This window comes from Heloderma suspectum, chromosome 1 (assembly GCF_057233095.1).
Source record: "Heloderma suspectum isolate Gila_16-S chromosome 1, 16-S_ref, whole genome shotgun sequence".
Lineage (NCBI taxonomy): Eukaryota > Metazoa > Chordata > Lepidosauria > Squamata > Helodermatidae > Heloderma > Heloderma suspectum.
The window spans coordinates 245,904,817-245,924,551 of record NC_139458.1 but is presented as its reverse complement, the minus strand read 5'-3'; the positions used below and the strand labels follow the sequence as shown (position 1 = coordinate 245,924,551).

The following is a 19,735-nucleotide window of genomic DNA, read 5'->3' as shown; positions in this document are numbered from 1 at the left end:
ATGGCCCCCCAGGTTCTGTCTAGGTGCCATAGGATTATTCCCCATTTTAATCAACTATATATTGTGTCCCTCTTGAGATATCTGTGTGTGTGCGTGTGCGCATGCGTGCATATGTCTATGATTTCTCCTATGACACTTTAGATGTGTTTTTGCTCCCCATCCCAACTTGTGCTTTCCACCTCATTAGACAAAGTATACTTATGCAAATTAATGTATGAGCTTTTAATTTTGGAAACATGTTTACAAATTTCAGTTGAAATTGATCATCCAGGAGATGCAGAAGGATGGCATGGTTTTAGTGAGAATGCGGACTTCTCCAGCAAAGAGCAGAGATACTGTAAAGGAGATCTCTGCTATTTTATTTCAGTGGTGCACAGGCAAGAAGCAGGGCAATCTCTCTTTACCTGTAAATTCTCACATCCAGGCACTTTCGCTAAGTCAATGCAGCTGGGGGACTTGTCTTTATATCTGCAAGGATTGGCTAAAAATGAAAGAACATCACACTAGACATCTTATTATTATTATTTTTAAAAAAGAAAAATACCATGAAAGATTTAACTCCCAGGGACTCTTATCTCAGGTACTATGACATTTTAGTTAGGTTTTGGAGCTTAAAATCAAACCTAAAGATTCTTTAAAAGAAAAAAATAGCACTGAAAATATTTAATTTTATTATTAGCAGTAGTTTCAATGGATATAGTTACTGAATGAATCATTAGTTTAGTAGTGCTGGTAAAAATCCAGAGAGAGTTGGGCACTCTTTTAAGCACTTGATGCCCAGGTCCCAAGCACATTATGTAGAAGTTCTACATGTACCTTAAAACATGACATACATGTTTTTAAGATTCTTTCTCTGGCCTGGTTCACACATAACAAGAAGCCACCATGGGTGAATTTCCCCACAAGGTTTCTCACTGCAGTGGCCGCCATTTTGAATATTCAGTGCTTGGCAGAGTTCACTATAGCTTCTCGTTGTGTGCAACCCTGGCAAGTGTGGTTGTCGACAAGCTACCCCAACAACCCACCTTCGCCAGGTTCACGTGTAACAAGCAGTTTTGGCGTGCCACCCCCATGCCCCAAATATTCAAAATGGCCACCACTGCTGCAACAAGAAACCTCAAGGGGAAATTCACCCATAGTGGCTTCTCGTTACATGTGAACTGGGTCTTTGTGTTAATATTGTGTGGATTATTGTGTGAACTTGGAGACAGGGATATTATACAAAGTCATGACTAGAGACAGAGAGCAGGTCCAGCTGACCAGGTGAGTTCAGTGCTCTAGATGAGTGTCTTTTATTAACTAAAAGCATTGTTCCTTTAATAATGGCGTCTCCAACCTGGTGCCCTCTGGATGTGTTGGCCAGTTGCTATGGTGGCTGGGGATAATGGGAGTATAATCCAACACATCTGGAGGGCATCAAATTGGGGAAGGCTGCTTTAATACTAGATTTTCTTTGCACTTACTGCATAATCCTTTGTCACAAGCTGAAGAGCAGTCCCCACAAGGTGGTCCTGACTTATATGGAGTTTTAAGTGAATCTTCTATGTTTCCTCTAAAATGATAAATATGAAGATATAGGTACTATAAACAAGCAAGGATACGTTTGTGATTACTGCAACACCCATGTCCCATCAGTAGGTAATTAGAAAAATCTTTTTGCATTTCTTTAATAAATCAACTAATTGCAGGAAGATATTTTACAAACTCTTTTGTACTACTTTTCATACTATTACGTTTATGAATGATTTGTATTTGTACTGTCTCTGCAAATACACTCTGTGTTTTATTTATTTATTTATTTATTTATTATTAAATTTATTAATCGCCCATCTGGCTGGTCACCCAGCCACTCTGGGCGATGTACAACATACAATAAAAACAGTTTAAAACAATAAAATTCAACAATAAAAACATTTTCTAAAATACCCTAACCCACCCCAAATGCCTGCCTGAACAACAACGTTTTTAATGCACGACGGAAGCTCATTAAAGAGGGGGCATGACGGAGTTCCCTAGGGAGGGAGTTCCACAGAGTGGGGGCTACCACAGAAAAGGCCCTCTCCCTCGTCCCCACCAGTCTAGCTGTCCTGGCTGATGGGAAAGAGAGAAGGCCATCCGAGGCTGATCTTGTTAAGCGGCCTGTCTGGTGTTGCTGGAGGCGCTCCTTAAGATAGGCTGGGCTGGAACCATATAGGGTTTTAAAGGTCAAAACCAACACCTTGAATTTGGCCCAGAAAACAACTGTTAACCAGTGCAACTCCTTCAGCACTGGAGTGATGTGATCTCGCCGGCGGCTGCCTTTAATCAGGCGAGCCGCCGCGTTCTGTACCAGCTGCAGTTTCCGAACCGTCTTCAAGGGTAACCCCACGTAGAGCGCATTACAGTAGTCTAAACGAGAGGAGACCAGGGCATGTACTACTGATGGGAGCAAATGGTCGGGAAGGAAGGGGCGCAGCCGCCGTATCAGATGGAGTTGATACAGCGCTGTCCGGCTCACAGCTGACACCTGAGCCTCCAAGGACAACTGGGAGTCCAAAATGACCCCCAGGCTGCGGACCTGGTCTTTCAAGGGTAGCCGTACCCCATTCAACACCAGGTCAACATCCCCCAGCCTCCTCTTGTCTCCCACCAAAAGTACCTCGGTCTTGTCAGGGTTCAGCTTCAGTATTCATGACAAGGGGGAATAACACACCCAAAGAGAATGTGCAGATCAGTCATGGTACACTGTATCTGGCTATTTGCATTTGGCAAGAATAATCTACTCATGCCAATTATTTATTTATTTATTTATTTAAAAATCTAGGCTGCCCTTCATCCTTACAGACTCCAGAGTATCAATATAATTACAATATAATAACCTATCACCCTTCATATAACATAAAACTTGGAGTCAAAAACAACAAACATAAAACTGCAGACACAGGCAATAAGATCAATTTAAAGTGCCTGGGCAAATAAGAATGATTTGAACTGGAGCTGAAAAGATTGTAATGCTGGTGCAAGTCAAGCCTCCTTAGGAAAGTGTTTCAAAGTCGGGTGCCACCACAGAAAAGGCCCTCTCCTTCACCAACTGACAGTACTTGGAGAAGAGCCCTATGTGAAGTCTTTAATACAAGGGCAGGATAGTATGGGAGAATAACTTCAGGTATTTGGGTTCCAAGCCATTTAGGGCTTTAAAGGTAAGCACCAACATCTTGAATTGGGCTTGGAAATGAACTGGCAGCCAATGTAATATGGCTCTGCCTAGCTAAACCAGTCAGAATTCTAGCAGTAGAATGCTGGATGAAAAGAAGCTTCTGAGTTGTCTTCAAGGACATCCCCATTTATAATGCATTACAGTAATCAAAATTGGAAGGCTACCAGAGCATGCAACACTGTAGCCAATCTATCCCTATGCACTATCCCCTGGGAGTCATGACAATCTCCTTATCAGAAAAGGAGCTTGAACCTTCAGAGCCAGATGTCTTATCAGATTCAAGGAGCTTGAATCTTCAGAGCCAGGTAACAGGTTGCCTCAGAGGACCCTGGCACCTCCCAAGATGCCTTCAGATCTGCTTCCTCAAGAGGCAGAGAGCTCAGCTTCGGAGGCAAAGGGGGATGCTGAGCCACTACCTAGTCCCCAGGAATGCCAGTGCCTTAAGAGTCAAGCTATGACAGTGGCCAGGCGAAGGAGCCTTCCTGACACCTTCCTGGCATCAGGAAGGCTAAAGCTGAGAACGAGTTGAGGTTAGTGAGGGATGCTAAAAGCAACAAAAAGGCTTTCTTCAGATACGTGCATAATAAAAGACAGAGGAATGAAATGGTGGTTCAGCTATTCAATAAGGATGGCAAAATGATAACAGATGACAAGGAAAAGGCATAAATACTCAGTCTTGGCTCAGTCTTCTCCCAAAAGAGGGTCTATGAGCCCCCTGGCAAAGGCGAAGTACAGGCTGAAGGGGCAGGATTGCAGGCTGAGATCGAAAGGCATATGGTCAAGGAACACCTGCTTACTTTGAATGAGTTCAAATCTCCAGGGCCAGATGAACTGCATCCTAGAGTAATAAAGGAACTGGCTGAAGAGCTCTCAGAGCCACTGTCTATTATGTTTGAGCAATCATGGAGGACGGGTGAAGTGCCAGATGACTGGAGGAAGGCTAATGTTGTCCCTACCTTCAAAAAGGGCAAAAAAGACGAAGCTGGGAACTACAGACCAGTCAGTCTGACATCAATCCCTGGGAAAATTCTGGAGCAGATGATAAAGCAATCCATCTGTAAGCACCTTGAAAACAATGCAGTGATTACTCAAAGGCAACATGGATTAGTCAAGAACAAATCCTGCCAGACAAAATCTGATCTTATATTTTGATCAGGTAACCTCCCTTGCGGACTGTGGGAATGCTGTGGACGTAATATACCTCAACTTCAGCAAAGCTTTTGACAAAGTGCCCCAGGATATCCTGATTAGCAAACAGCTCAAAGTGGGCTAGATGAAACAACGATCCAGTGGATCCACAGTTGGCTACAGAATCAGACTCAAAGAGTGCTTATCAATGGGATCTTCTCAAACTGGGGAGAGGTAACGAGTGGGGTACCGCAGGGCTCAGTCCTGGGCCCAGTGCTCTTCAACATTTTTATTAATGACTTGGAAGAGGAGGTGCAGGGAATGCTGATCAAATTTGCAGGTGACACAGAATTGGGTGGGATAGCTAATACCCTGGAAGACAGAAACAAAATTCAAAGTGATCTTGATAGACCGGAGCGCTGGGCAGAAAACAACAGAATGTAATTTAATAGGGATAAATGCCACGTTCTGCATCTAGGAAAAAGAAACCAAATGCACAGTTACAAGATGGGGGATACTTGGCTCAACCACACTACAAGCAAGAAGGAACTTGGAATTGTTGTAGATCACAAGCTGAATATGAGCCAAAAATGTGATGTGGCTGCAAAAAAGGCAAATGCTATTTTGGGCTGCATTATTAGAAGCATAGCTTCCATATCAGGGAAGTACTAGTTCCCCCCTACTCAGAACAGGTTAGGCCTCAACTGGAGTACTGTGTCCAGTTCTGGGCACCACACTTGAAGAAGGATGCAGAGAAGCTGGAGAGGGTTCAGGGGAGGGCAACAAAGATGATCAGGGGACTGGAAACAAAGCCCTATGAAGAGAGACTGAAAGAACTGGGCATGTTTATCCTTGAGAAGACAAGACTGAGGGGAGATATGCTAGTGCTCTTCAAGTACTTGAAAGATTGTCACAGAGAGGAAGGACAGGATCTCTTCTCGATCAGCCCAGAATGCAGGGCACAGAATAATGGGCTCAAGTAACAGGAAGACAGACTCTGACTGAACATCAGGAAAAATGTCCTGTTAGAAGAATACGACAATGGAACCAATTCCCTAGGGAGGTGGTGGGCTCTCCCACACTGGAGGCATTCAAGACGAGGCTGGACAGCCATCTGTCAGGGATGCTCTGACTTGGATTCCTGCATTGAGCAGGGGGTTGGACTCAATGGTCTTGTAGGCCCCTTCCAACCCTACTATTCTATGATTCTGTGATTCTTTGACAGAGGACAGTCTCCTATTCTGAGGGCATCCTCTGTTTAAAGGGTTGCCCAGGATAAGGCTTTCTTCACATGGAGCTTTTATCCTGGGGATTGCTCCTTCACGGAAGTTTTGTGGGCTCTTTACATGATGCAGTGACCCTGCCATGACCCTCCTGCACTAAATGCCCTTTGTTCCATTTTTAAATAGATTGTAGATAATGAGCTATCAAATTACCCCGCTGTGTTTCGCTTGAGTTTCCTCGTGAAAAAAGTAAAAGCAGCAAGAAGAGGAGTGAGATCAATGAAAGATAATAGAAGACTCAGATATGGGGAGAAGGAGGGGGTGAGAGAAAAGGAAGCGGGTGAAAAAGGGACGCAGGAAGCCCCATTTTAAATGCAGGTTTTTAGGCTGGTGTAGAGATGCCCTAAGTCAGAAGAAAGCGCTGGGCCTTGAAGTTGCCCATCAACCTGGACAGCAGACTGAGCAGGCCCACACGGCACCCAGTCGCAGTCTTCCATGCTATGGTGAGATGTACTGTATTTCTATTTGAATTATAATAATTATTCCTAAATGTGCATCTGCACATATAAATTAGCATATGCATTTCCCCCCAGATAGTTACCCTCTCTTCTCTTTTTGGCGATACACAGCTTCTATCTGCCCCTGCAGTAAAAGGCAAGGTTGCTGCCAGCTCTTCAAATCAAATGTTCTGTCACCTTGGAGGGTCCTGGAGGGTCCTGGACCCAGAACAGGACTGGGAGTGAAGTCAAGGGGTGGAACTTAGGCAAACCTGCCCATTCCCCTGAGGCATATAGCTTTAACCCCTCCTCCCAAAGGAGGAAAAATAACAACTCCTCATTGCCCCTTGTTTTTCTGACAAAATACCCCAAAGAAAAAAGAATGATTGGTTTTGTTTTCTGGCTTGTTGGCAATAACATGGTTCTGAAATCTACCAGATCTATTTTAGTCTACCACTGAAATGGCTCTCTCCAATAATCCAGATTCAGTTGCTGTAATATGCTCTACATGGGGCTGCCTCAAAGACTTTCAGAAACATCAGTGGGTATAGAACATGGCAGCAAGAATGCTAGAAGGTTTAAATGTTTGGGACATGTTACATACATTCTATATACTTGATACTGGCTGCCTGTTTCCAGGCTCAGTTTAAAGTGCTGGTAAATTTGCATAGGACTGCAGCTTTAATTGTAACCCCCCCCCCCACACACACACATCCTATTTATCATTTTGCTAGAATTTAGGGTGTAATCCTCTGGCCGCTAGACAGCATCTAGACTGCCATAGGATTTTTTGGATTCTGGGTACCAAGCTCGGAGCCAGCGCTCTGAGCTTGGTTCCCAGAAACTCGTCTCCACTCCCCCCCCCCACCTTGTAGGAGGCACGTTTCGTCCCTGGCTCCGCGCTCTTAAGAGCAGCGCAGAGCAGGTGAAAAGGAGGCATTCCTGGGGGCAGGGAGGGAACCACGGAAGCGCCGTTACGCCGCTTCCTATGCACTGTCCACTCTCTCCCCACTCTGACATGTCCTTTTTTAGACAGAAAAAGTCGACCATCTAGCCACAAATGCAGGGCAGCCGGAGCATGGAGGAGAAGATCCCCTCCGTGCTCTGCCTGCCCTGCATTGGATAGTTGTATGTCTCCGAGTTCAGAGGCGACCGCCTATCCCCCTAGAATTGCATGCTAAGTCATAAATGTGTGCAGAATGAATAATGGCATATATAGTGACTGACCTGAAACTCTCCTGAAATATTAATAAAAAACTACCAAGGGCAGGCGTGCTCTTGATCCAGCCAATGTTATGTACATTTAAGCCCCACTGATTTTCTTTGCTATCAATGAGAGTCTAACTGGATTATGTCCTAAATATTACAAATAGTTATCGAAATCTTGAGTTAATACATACGCAGGGCAGTACTGGCAAACGTAATAGTGCTTGAAGTGGGTTCTGGGACAGTAGGCCTCATAACAACCGATCAGGTAAGAGTTGTACCAAACCACCTGCAGATATAAAATCATCCATGCAAGAAAATATGTTGAGATCTAAGTTTTCTAATCCCGATCTATGAAAATGTACATTTAACAATGACACTTAAAAGAAAATAGCCATAATATCACCACATTGCATTGTATATAATTTTCAGCTGGTGGGATATTAAAGTAATAAATAATTTACGACATTCTAACCACTGGGATAAGAAACATAACAATTTATATACAATTGTGAATGTGAATGATATGAGTGCCTGAAGAAACTGCTTGAAGCAAAGAAACATTGGAGATACCAGTAGAGGCTGATGGCTCCAATTTCAGTGAGGCTGTGCATCCATTCTGGGTTTCAGTCAGAACCAGCCAGAACTCTAAAGAAGCTATCCAAGGTGTTGAACCCTAGCCTCCAAATAGGTTCAGTACCTTGGATAGCTCCTCTAGTGGTCTGGCTGGTTCTGACTGTAACCCAGAATGGATTCACAGCCCCACCGAAATTGGAGCCACCATCCTCCACTGGGAGATACTGATAATCCCTCACTTGAACTTTAAAATAAAATTACATGTTCATATGTGGAAAATATGACTATTTTTTGTGAACTATCTAGGCCAGGCAGGCCTGCAGAAATGATCCTCTGAGCCAAAAGCTATCATAGATCATGGAATCATAGGGTTGGAAGGGGCCTACAAGACCATCGAGTCCAACCCCCTGCTCAGTGCAGGAAGCCTGATTCCCAGGCAGTCTCCCATCCAAGGACTAACCAGGGCTGACCCTGCTTGCTGCCCACTTGTCATGTATTGTGACCTGACTGTGACCCTTTCAGTTTTCTTTTTGTTTGTTTTCAGCCCCTGGTAGCAGCAAAACCAAGATGTGAGTGGGCTATCATATATAGAGTGGGGGTGGGGGTGGGGAACTGTGCTCAGTTTGGTGTGTCACAAGGTATACAGGCCTCATCTAGACCATTTGGGGATGCTGCCTACTACTAAGAAAACCTTGGCCTAATCTCAAGTTTAAAATATCCCCTAAACAAGTTCTGTGCCAGTTACTGTGCTCAGCTTTGTGGTTTTCTCAGCTGAACATGCATTTGACAAAATATATGAAATGGTGTTTGTGTTACCTGAGTGTAATGGCCAGTTATGGCACCTTGAGTTACTGGTCCAATGCCGTACTTGAAATATTTCTCCTCATCGTACCAACTCTGAATTACTGTAGCCCATGGAGTAGTTGCAGTTGACATGAAGAGGTTTTCACCACATACTATTCCATCTAGAAGCGGAGAGGATAAACATTAACAAAAAATGAGATTGGTGGTACAAGTTCGGCACACGAAGGGAGCCATTAGATGCTTTGGAAGAAGCAAACAGAAAAAACTCATTGCTTTCCCAGAATGACTTTACCTCTCTTCACTCCTTATGTAATAACCAGGTTGGAATGTATCTATTTGAAAGGAGGTGGGTGGGTATTTCTACTAAGGCTGAGGAGAAGGCATCATTTGACCCAAAATTCATGAAGTTGACCCAGTATTTTGAGGAGAAAGGGTTTTGTGAAATGGTCCCTCCCTCATCTTTGTTTTTCCAAATCATTTTGCTGATTCTTCAGCACATTTACTTGGGAATACATCCCATTAAACTTAATGGGGCATACTTCTCATTAGTCATGCATAGGATTGCACTGTTAATCTCCAGTTCCCCTTCCCCAGTCAAAGGGGGTCTACTTTTGAATGAAGCATGTTTTACAAGACGTTATCTATAGCAAAGTCCAAATCTGGAAACTGTTTTTCTAGTAGTTCAGGCTTAAAAATAGGGTTCAGTGGAACAGCGCACTATGATGGTATATCTTTAATAAGTCTGATTCAAACTGCCTTTTTGTGGGGAAGGGTATTTAACACTGCACTAAAAAAGTGACTATTTTTCTGTAGATATTCAGCTACTGTCAACTATAATGGCAATCCCCAATGAATGGCAAAGGAAGCAGTCATTTTGAATTCCCCCAACACCTCAGAACAAAGCTTCCTTGGAAAAACAAAATGTTGGCCACTCCAGTTTGTTCCTCCCAATTTTGCCTCACCCTTGAAATATAGCTGAATGAAAACAATGAATTTTAAGGTGGCTGAAACAGCTGAGAAATGGCCCTTGTCAATTAAGACCAGCTGTAATTTCTATCCCTCTCCCTCTGGAAATGACAACACAAGAGTTGAATTATTATGGTGGTCTTTAAAAAGAAGTTCTATATGTCCATGTAGGAACCTTATGAAATATGGCAGGGAGTTAGTACTACAGGTAAAAACTCATAGACTTGAATGAGATTGGACAGGGAAGGAGAAGATAGGAATATATAATGGAGAAGAAAGCAAAACTTGTGGGACAGAAAAAAAAATCATTTGGTGTTCCTTTATTTTTTTTGTCTTTATTTGAAATGCTCTTGACCCAGATGGGCTTTTGTGTTTGAGTTCTGAAACTCCACCTTTTCTGTAAACTGACTAGGTGGCCTTTGGCAAGCCATTCCTTTCTTAGTCCCAAGCATCCACCCACCCCTCAACTGCTGTATGGGAATTATAATGCTGGCCTATCAGCATTGCTGTTGTGTACTATCAACAAGAAGTACTGGATGCTATTTAAATGCATATTATGTACACATCTGCATAACACACCTGTACTGTGCTTACTGATAGCTCTACTTACTGACAGTTCTTTTCACTCGTGGACTGTGATATAAAGTACATTCACTTGCCCAGCGTTTGGAATTCTCAGCAGCTATAGGATTCCACTCCTAAATGAAAAGAAGATTCAATAAACTGTTGAGAATATATAATGCAAAAATGTAGAAAACAATCTTTCTGACTATTTGGGTGCTTCCTGATGGAGGACTCCTAGCATTGCTAAACAAAAAGCATTGTGCAGCCATTCCATCTTTTCTTCCCTGACATATTCTTTTCAGGGAAGAAAAAAGATGGAAGAAGCAGTAGGAAAACATGCAGCGCTGTGATTGCACAATAGAAGCCTCATCTAGAAGCACAGTTTTCAGCATTCTTCAAAACTTGTTATCGTCCATTCAGATGTTATGCTGATTTCCTCCAAAGTGTCGTTCGAATATTTGATGCCAGATCAGGAATGTGATCTTTGCTCTTTGGTGTGAACCCCCTTTGCTACTCCTTGATAGCCTTAACCATGATTTAGCATTACATCTGCTGAGCCCATGCCAACCCTGATTAATGGCACTAGCCAGATTCCTTGTTAACCAGGGTTTCTAAAACCACTTCAAGCCCGGATTAATATGTTGCTGTCTGGAGAGCTAGGTGATGTCTAAGCTACTATTTTGTTACTCCTTCAATAAGGGTGTGTTTGCTGCCCCCTAAAAACAGACTGAGGAAGGGAAAGTATACAGGGATATCTTTTTTTCTGAGGGGGCAAGAAAATGTAAGAAGTAAAAGCAAGCAAGGCTGTGAATTTCATCTGTCCAGGAGAATATGAAGCTAAGAAATGAGTCGGTGTATGCTTTGAGCCTGCTGCACCCCATAATTATGATTGCCTCTCATCAAGGTCAACCTTGCTTGCTTAAAAAGCATTTGCATGGCCAATTCCTGTGCTGACTCTTGTATCACAAGCTTATTTGCCTCCCCATTTGTGGGTAATACTTGCATATGATCTATCTGTGTCAGTTGCTTCATTAATATATATTAGTATTTTAATTAACAAAATACTTTACTTATGAACAAAATACTTTTACAAAATCCTTATCTCATCTGTCTTCATAGGAAAGCGTATGAGGCTGTTCCATAAACGAAAAGGCAGATTTCTCAAGGCAATTCAGGGAACCCTTGGCATGGCTGGGATTTGAACTCACAACTCCTGAATCTGAATCTAGCACTCCCTTCAATGGTTGCACTGGTTTTCATGCAAGAGAAACAAACTCCAAATGGCCAGGCTGCAATCCTAAGCACACTTACTAGGGAGCAAGTGTCATTTAGCTCAGTGCAGCTCATGTCTGAGTAAACAGGACTGAACAGCACATGAAATGCACAGCTCTGTAAGTCTAGCCGTATCTTTGATGATTGCTATGAATGTTTTCTTCTGGCATAGAAACAGAGTTAAGCATGTAAAGCAGCCTTCCCCAAGCTCATTCCCCAACCTTTCCCATTGGTCAGCAAGGAATATGTAGTCCAAGACATCTAGAGGGCACCAGCTTGGGAGAGGCACTTGCCGATGGACTTGCCATATATTACTCCTAGCTTTTTCTGTCCTACCATCCTCAGCATGTTGCTAGCAGTTGGATTCACTCCTCTACGCAAGGCATTGTGCTTGTCAACAATCTTTTGATGGTCTGCATTGGTAGTTGAGCCAGTAGCAAATTCTGCTGCATGTATCTAAAGTGAGAGAGTGAGTCATATTCCTCACATTAATATGATTATAAAATATTTTCCATTACATCCATACAATATTAACATTCTTTGGGCATCTCTACTCCAGCCTAAAATCCTGCATTTAAAACGGGGTTTCCGCTTCCATTTTAAATGCAGGATTACGACGACTCCCTTCTTCACCTGCTTCCTTTCCCCCCTCCCGTTCCCCCCTCCTTCTCCCCGTATCTGTGACTGAGTCTTCCATTATCTGTCATTGATCTCGCTCCTCTTCTTGCCGCTTTTACTCTTTTGAAGGAGGAAACTGAAGCGGAACGCAACGCAACAGGATAATTTGACAGCTCATTATCTGCGATCTATTTAAAAACAGAACAAAGGGCATTTAGTGCAGGAGACACCTTGAATGATCACGGCGTCATGTAAAGCGCCTGCAAACTTCCCTGAAGGAGCAATCTCAATTGCAGGATAAAAGCTCCATGTGAAGAAAACCTTTCTCTAAGAATCATGGCTGAGCTGCAAAAGAGCCTCCTTGCTCCTCATTTGCCCCCAGCTGGCTCTTCTGAGATAAATTAAATCTGGGTGGGAAATTTTGTAACTGAAAGATGCCTAGTGATTATATGGGAAACAGCTGGCTCTGGAACAAAGTTGTATTGGCCCTGTTCAGACACACATTGGGGAAGGGTGGTTAGGCTAACCATGATGCATGGTGGTTAGTGCTAACCACTGTGAGTGCTACTGCCACACGTGCAGGTAACCATGTTCCACAAGGTGGTTAGACTAACCATTCTCTAACCATCCCTCCTCCTGCAGGAACCTGCAGTCCTCTGGATGGGTGGCCATGCATCCCAGTGTCCTTTGCGCTGTCGGCCGTTTGGGTGCTTGGTGCTGCCAGCCATTTTGGTGCTCAGTGGTTCAGCGGCCTGCTGCCCCCTGTGCCATGGCACACGGCTCCCAGGCACATCCCACAGCATAGACTTATATGGTCTGAGATCTGTCTTTCCTGTTCCGGAGGCCTATAATCACAGCTGACCTCCATAATCTGCTGCCCCAATGCACAGCGCGTTCAAGCGTTCCCTGCGGCATAAACAGACACGGGCGGCTATCAGAAATCAGCTTCTGTCACTTCCAACAAGCATTTATGCCCCTGCAGGCACAGTGCCGGACTCCATGCTGCGTCTGCAGTCGCATTATAACAGGCGCCATTGCACATGGTGGTGCCTAGCCATGCCCCATGCCCATAGTGGTGGTGAGACTCTTTCTTTGGGCGCTCTTGCCATAGAGCTCTATGGCGGCTGTCAATTAACCATGGAAGCTGTGCAGACATCATGCTAAGCCATGATAGAGCCCACTAACCATCTTGCAGCAAGTGGTTAGTGAACACGGTTAATCCATGGTTAATAAACCACCATGGTTGGGACAGATGCCTTTTCAGATGTCACGCTAAGACAACAGGGTTAGCTCAAAACTCCTAACCATCATGGCTTAGCATGATGTTTGAACAGGGCCACTGAGTTATAATGAGTTGTCCCATTTGTTCATATGCACTTCAGTGGAGTCCTGCAGTGGCACTGAACTATCTCTGATATACATACTCTGGGTGGATCCACAGGTACTAAAATTGACAAGAGATTTGCCATTAATTTTAGTGGGATAGAAAACCATTGCACCATCTCTCTTTGTGTTTCAAGAATCCAGAACGAATTGTGTAAATCGTAGCTACGTTTATTTGGATGTTGCAATGAATTCAGTACATTTTATTCCAGTTTTGTGTGTTCAGGGATGCAGCTAGGGATGTACAAATTAGCAAAACCCAAGCTTACTGAAGTTCTCCTAATTCCATCTCAAAGCTCGTCTGACTTGCGCCTGTATCAAATTTGTACACATTCTTTTCATGTGCATTTTTCTAATGTACGCATACTATTGTTGAACACAGTTTTTTGAGGTCCATGAATCACATTGCAAGCTCAGAAATGTATGGACTTTGACCACGGATTGTATCTGTGTTCAGTTCAGAAGCTGCAACCTGGCTAAATCCTGATAAAAAACCAAACAAAAACAAATTTCTCATACATGCAACAGTAGAATGTATTTGGATAACTAAAATTAACGTTTAGGTTGACCAAGAATCTTGCCTTTGAAAACATATGGAGTAATCCAGCCAGAGTTCAGTAGTTTTATGTCTCTGTGAAGAAACTGATTTTTGTGAAGGAAAAGTTTAGTTTGTTTATATGTATTGTGTGTAAAACCAGAGCTGAGATGAAGGAGTTAACTATACCAGGAAAAAATGTGCGTGTTTTCATTTATTAGTATTTATTAATAAAACTTATATATCACTTAATGTAATAAAATCTCTAAGCAGTTTACATATAAATATTAAAAACCACAATTTAAAATACATGATTAAAAACACTTTCAACTACAAGTACCCTCCCCCCGCATCCAGCTTGCCTGGCTGTGGGAGGGATTTTGTGGGGTGGGCGGGATGTGGGCAAAGGCCACTGGTGTTCACCACTGATGTCAGGAGGGGAGGGGGGGCTAGCCAGCCGATATTTAGGCTGTAGCCCCCCTTCCTCCTTCATTCCTGTTCTTCAGCTCTTCACTGCGAGAGATCGCGGAGGGGCCGGACTGCAGCTACCCTCTGCGGGGCTTCCTTGGTGGCAGCAGTGACCTGATTGGCTAGGCAGTGGACGGGGGGGCTCGCCTTCAACTGGCTCACACTCGGCACTTTCCGAGCCCTTCGAGTGTCCTGATTTTGCTGTGGCAGGTGGCTCATGGTGGCAGCATGGCCTGACTGGCCCAGCGGGGGGGTTTCCTCCTAACTTGGCCACCTCTGATGCTTCCCGTGCCTTCTGATTTTGCTGGGCTTGGCAGCTGGTGGTGATGGCGCAGCCTGATCAGCCCAGCAGGGGGACACGCCTCCTGACTTGGCCGCTTTTTTTGTGCTTCCCACGGCCCAGGAGCAGTGACGTGGCCTGATCAGCCCAGCGGGGTTGAACATCCCAACTTCCCCCCCCCAGGGCTTCCCACATCCCAGGAATGGCCCCTTTGCCATGGCTCGTGGCTTGTGGTGGTGGTGTGGCCTTGTGGGCACAGCAGGGAGGCTTGCTTCATGGCGTGGCCAGCCTCTGGCGCCTTCCGCTCCTCTGAGGTGGCTGGAGTTGGCTGTGGGTGGCTGCAATGCAGCCGGCGATGAAGTGGGCTCCCATCCAACCAGCAAAGTCTTCAGGGGCTAATAGCCCGAGGTTTGTTGAAGAGTCCCAGCCTAGGCCCCACCCCACCCCCACCTCTTTGTTTTTTGTCTGGGCATTGGGCAGGGAATTCATGTTTCTTGGCCGGGTAGGCCTAGTGGGTCAGCAAAGCCCTGTCTGATTTTGCTGGTGTTGGGGGGGGGCATGTAAAAAAAAACTATAGGGGAGTGGAAAGGCTCGTAATAGTCACCTAGTGGCCCGGAAGCTCATGCAGATCTTCTGTGGTTTTTTGCTTTATTATGTCCCTCAAATAAATAAATAAATAAATAAAAATAAGTTGCAATGCCGCCTAAAAAGGTTCTCGAGGGGGGGGTAAAGGGAAGGCCACTTGCCCCCCAGCTAAGCGCCATTTTCGCAGAGCCGATTCCTCATTATCCGAGGACAAAGATCCAGACATGGCCCTAATCCTTTCTAGGCTAGAGGCAGCAGAGAGGGACAAAGGGATCCCAGTATCAGCCACCCCTGCTCAGCGTGTTTCCCAGAACACTGGGCTGCGAGTGATGAGAAGGCAGGCCCGGAAACACTTGTTTCTTTCTATTCCAGCAAAGCTAGATGCTATCAAAGCCACATCCCATGTTGCCCCAGCGTTATAGAAATTTCAGTTGTAATATGTCTGTTATCCTATAATTTTATAAGCTAGGCTATGTCTATTCTACCTCTGTGTGAAATTGTCATGCCAAACAAAGACGCAGTGCCTTATCAGAGACTCAGGAATGCCAAGAATATATTTACATTAGAGTACAAGACTACCTCTCCGCTACCTCTCTGCGCATGCCTAGGTATGTGAAAGGTGCTGCCTACTTTCCGTCTCCTTCTCAGATCGGTACAGCGCAAGCGTAAGACAGCCCCCAAAGATCTTGCCTATATAAACTTTTGGATCACATTACTTGATTGTGATCTTTGTTGGAGCATTAGCCCCAAAGGTTGCCTTATTCTGCAGAATAAAATCGCGTTGGACCAGATCTCTGCCTCCTCTCATTCTTGGTAAACAAATTAGAAAGTCTACCAGGGAAAGAACACAATTTTTGTAACAATTTTTGGCGATCTAGATGAGACTCCCTGTGTAGCCTGGGACCCAGGCAAATGCTGGATCAACCCAAGCGGAGGGCGCCCTAGACCTTGTTTGGTTCACTGTGAGGTTTGAGGCAGCTGTTGCCTTGCAACCCGGCTAGCAAAGGACTCCTAAAGAGATGAGGTGAGTGGCGGTCTTTTGGAGGATAGGACGCTGTCTGAGGGGTCACTATTAGGCTATACCATAAGGTAAGTAAAATCCACACTGTCTGAGCCATTTGGGGAGTGAAAATCTCTGAATCTTGTCCAATTGAGCCTTGCTTAAGCAGCAATTGGATAAAGAGGAAAAAAAAATAGGGCTGGCAGGGAGGGGATTGGGACGCTCCATGGAACAGAACAGCTGAGACCCACTGGGATGCATGCTTAAGAATTTTAAGTTGTTCAAGCTGGATTATGGTGTTGAAATGACAATAGAAGAGCTCATAAAATTTTGTAACAGAGAATTAGTAATGTTTAGAGTCAGCTGGCCGACTAGAGGAAGCTGGGGGGAAAAAATGTTGTGTCCAAGGTTTATGTTAAAGTAATTACTGACAGTCACTGAGATCAATTTCCTTGTATTGATGCTTGGATATTGAAAAATCCTAAGTGGATAAGAAAATGTGAAGGTTAGTATTGTAAAGTCATGATGGTATGCTCCTAGGCAAAGCCCAAAGCCCCTGTTCTCCCTGACTCAAGCCCCACGGAAGGTGCTTGGAGATTAAGAGATGCTGCCAAAGGCTCCCTGGGTTTCCCCTGCCCTATTCAGCCTGTTAGGTTGGGAGGAGAGGTTGCTGGGAGAGGGAGGGAAGCCCCCCCGTGGAGAACCCATCTGTTACATCCCCGCGTCTCGCTCCTCCTGTATTGAAAAATCCTCCACTGTGTTCAAGTTTGTTAGAGGAAGCAAGAACAGCTGAAAAAGTTATAAACTCTGAAGAGATTTGTTTAAAATCTTAAAGACTGTGGCAAAATTAAGAAACAAAGACAGAGCAAGCTCTTAAAATGTCTGGGTCTCTGTGAGCTTATCTCTGCCAGTCTGCTCAGAGCAGAGCTAAGAGGGGGTTGCCTGGCCCCGCTAGAAGATGTCTGTGAGGACCTAATAGAAATAGTAAGATTTGCAAAAGAATTGCCCAAGTTAAAACATCACAGCTGGAAAGCTGAGCAGCAGTACTGCTCTGTTCTTATCTGTCGAGGAATCTAGAGGAGGTGTAAGGTTACACCTTCCCCTTTTGAACTAATGAAGAGACAGAGAGCCTTTGCTAAAAACATCCCATTTTTATTGCCCAAAGCCTTCTTTGTTTGGATCCATTATTGTTTAGACTTTTGAGAGGCACTCTGAACATGGACTGGAACTTTAGACTGTTAGAGACTTGCCATGAACAGTACTGTGAGGCTTGTCATAGCCTTAAACTCCTGTTGTTTAACGTTGGCCTCCTGCTCCCCCGCCCGCCCTGTGGAACCCCCCGGGACAGCACTTACCAGGGGCGGTGGGGGCGGCGGAAGGTGCAGTGGCAGCAGCGGCGGAAGTTGCAGCGGCGTTGGTGGCGGAAGGTGCGGCGGCAGCGACGGAAGGTGTGGCAGCGGCGGCGGCAGAAGGTGCAGGGCAGCGGAAGGTGGGGCGCGGGCGGCGGAAGGTGTGGCGGCGGAAGGTGCGGCGGCGAGGGCGGCCGAAGGTGCGGTGGTGGGGGCGGCAGGTGCGGCGGTGGTGGGGGTGTTGGCAGCAGGGGCGTTGGCGGCGTTGGCGGAGGCAGCTGGTCTCCTGGCCGGCTGCGGCTGGGCGCAGCGCAGCGCACGCAAATGGCGGCAGCTACGGCGGCCGCCATTTGCGTTCACTATTTTTAGCTGTTCTAGCCTATGTAAATATTTACGTAGGCTAGAACGGTGAAAAATAGCGAATGCGAATGGTGGCCGCCGTACCCGCCGCCATTTGCATACGTGTTTTTTTTTACTTTGCCGTGATAGGCTACATAAATATTTATGTAGCCTATCACGGTTAAGTACAGGGACACAAACGGTGGCAGCTATGGCCACCGCCATTTGCGTTCCTGCTGCCCAGCGGCTGGATGTCTGGCTGCCGGTGGAACTGACTGGCGGCTCCGCAGAATCCCCGCAGAGTGGAGCCGGCTGGGCAGGATTCCGGGAGGAGGGATGGAGCGCCTCCCCCCCGTCGAGGATTCTGGGGGGAGGGACGGAGCACCTCCCCCCCACACGAAGCAGATCCGCAAAACGGTAAGTGACTTTCGTACATACCTACTTATTCTGCAGAATAAAATCATGTTGGACCAGATCTCTGCCTCCTCTCGTTCTTGGTAAACAAATTAGAAAGTCTACCAGGGAAAGAACACAATTTTTGTAACACCAGGGCAGATAGCATCGAGAACAACTCCCATTTCCAGGTGACCAACTACTGGGCAGTCTCCATCAGCCTACACGGTGCCGGGCATGGGACAGCCTGCTTCTACAACTCCTGCCCCAGCAGACCCTGGCCGGACTCAGACCCTGGATGCAGTAATGGCTTCTGGCAAGGTGAGGTTATGGGAACTGGGGTGGTGGCACCCCAGCCAGGATGGAACCCATTTCCACCATGGGGCTGGTTTCCCTGGATGGTGGGTATGGGTTGGCCATTCCACACCCTGAGGGGGGACATTCCTATCTCCCCGCCAGGAGGGGCAGCATTTCATATGCCGGGCGGACCGCCATATGCTTCCGGCCTGGGGCCCATGCCCATGGCCCATAGCTCAGCCCCATCAACGGGCGCCACTCATGTAGCTCATGCGCCAGTGGCGGTCCAACCCCCCTATGGCCCAGGCTCTTTAGCACCTGACTCCTCATGCGGGGTGGTGGCGGAGGAAACATCCACAGTCCTGGTGGCTTTGTTGCCTCCTGCGACCAACAATGAGGCAGCTTCTCAACAGGCCTCTCCCGCAGCGGCCGCATGCGCCGCTGTTTGGTGCAGCTCTGTGGGCGGTGACTCTGCAGAGTCCATTGGGGGGGGTAGCGATCCCTATGCTTGAGTTGAAAAGGGGGCAATCCCAACAGGGGCAACATCTACCCCCCTGGGCTACCACCTATTACCAGCCACCAGGGAAAGAATATTAAAAGGGGAATTCATGGACGTCTTCTCCCTGTTATTCCATGAGTTAGAAGTGAAGGAGTGGGAAAAATCCAGCGACAGGGACCAGGAGAGGGTCAGATGTAAGAAGGTGTCCTGCACATGGGCCAATTGGCTGCCCAGTTTCCTCATCTATATGGGAGTCATCCAGCAGAAACAGCCGGAGTGAGGTTGGGTCCTGACTAAGTATTTGGACATTATATACAGGGCCTACACCAAATACCCCCTTCATGGATCACTGCCTTGTTGTGGCGAAGGGGCTTGCTTAACTCAGTGAAGCCATAAGCTATGCTGTGCAGGGCCACCCAAGATGGACAGGTCATGGCAGAGAGCTCTGACAAAATGTAGTCCACTGGAGAAGGAAATGGCAACCCGCTCCAGTATTCTTGCCAAGAAAACCCCATGGAATGTATCACAAGGCTAAAAGATATGACGCCGGAAGATGA

General features: G+C 45.9%; 1 protein-coding gene across 1 annotated transcript; it reads right to left on the bottom strand.

Annotated features, from left to right (window-relative positions):
* Window positions 1-205: 205 nt before the first annotated feature.
* LOC146358903 (serotriflin-like) lies at window positions 206-14,655 on the bottom strand. Its single transcript, XM_084808988.1, has 7 exons — window positions 14,518-14,655; window positions 11,769-11,888; window positions 10,207-10,294; window positions 8,643-8,791; window positions 7,445-7,539; window positions 1,464-1,552; window positions 206-481 (listed from the first exon to the last, which is right to left on the bottom strand). Exons 1-7 carry the CDS (start codon window positions 14,653-14,655, stop codon window positions 354-356), a joined length of 807 nt encoding a protein of 268 aa, XP_084665114.1. The 3' UTR covers window positions 206-353.
* Between the last annotated feature and the right edge of the window lie 5,080 nt (window positions 14,656-19,735).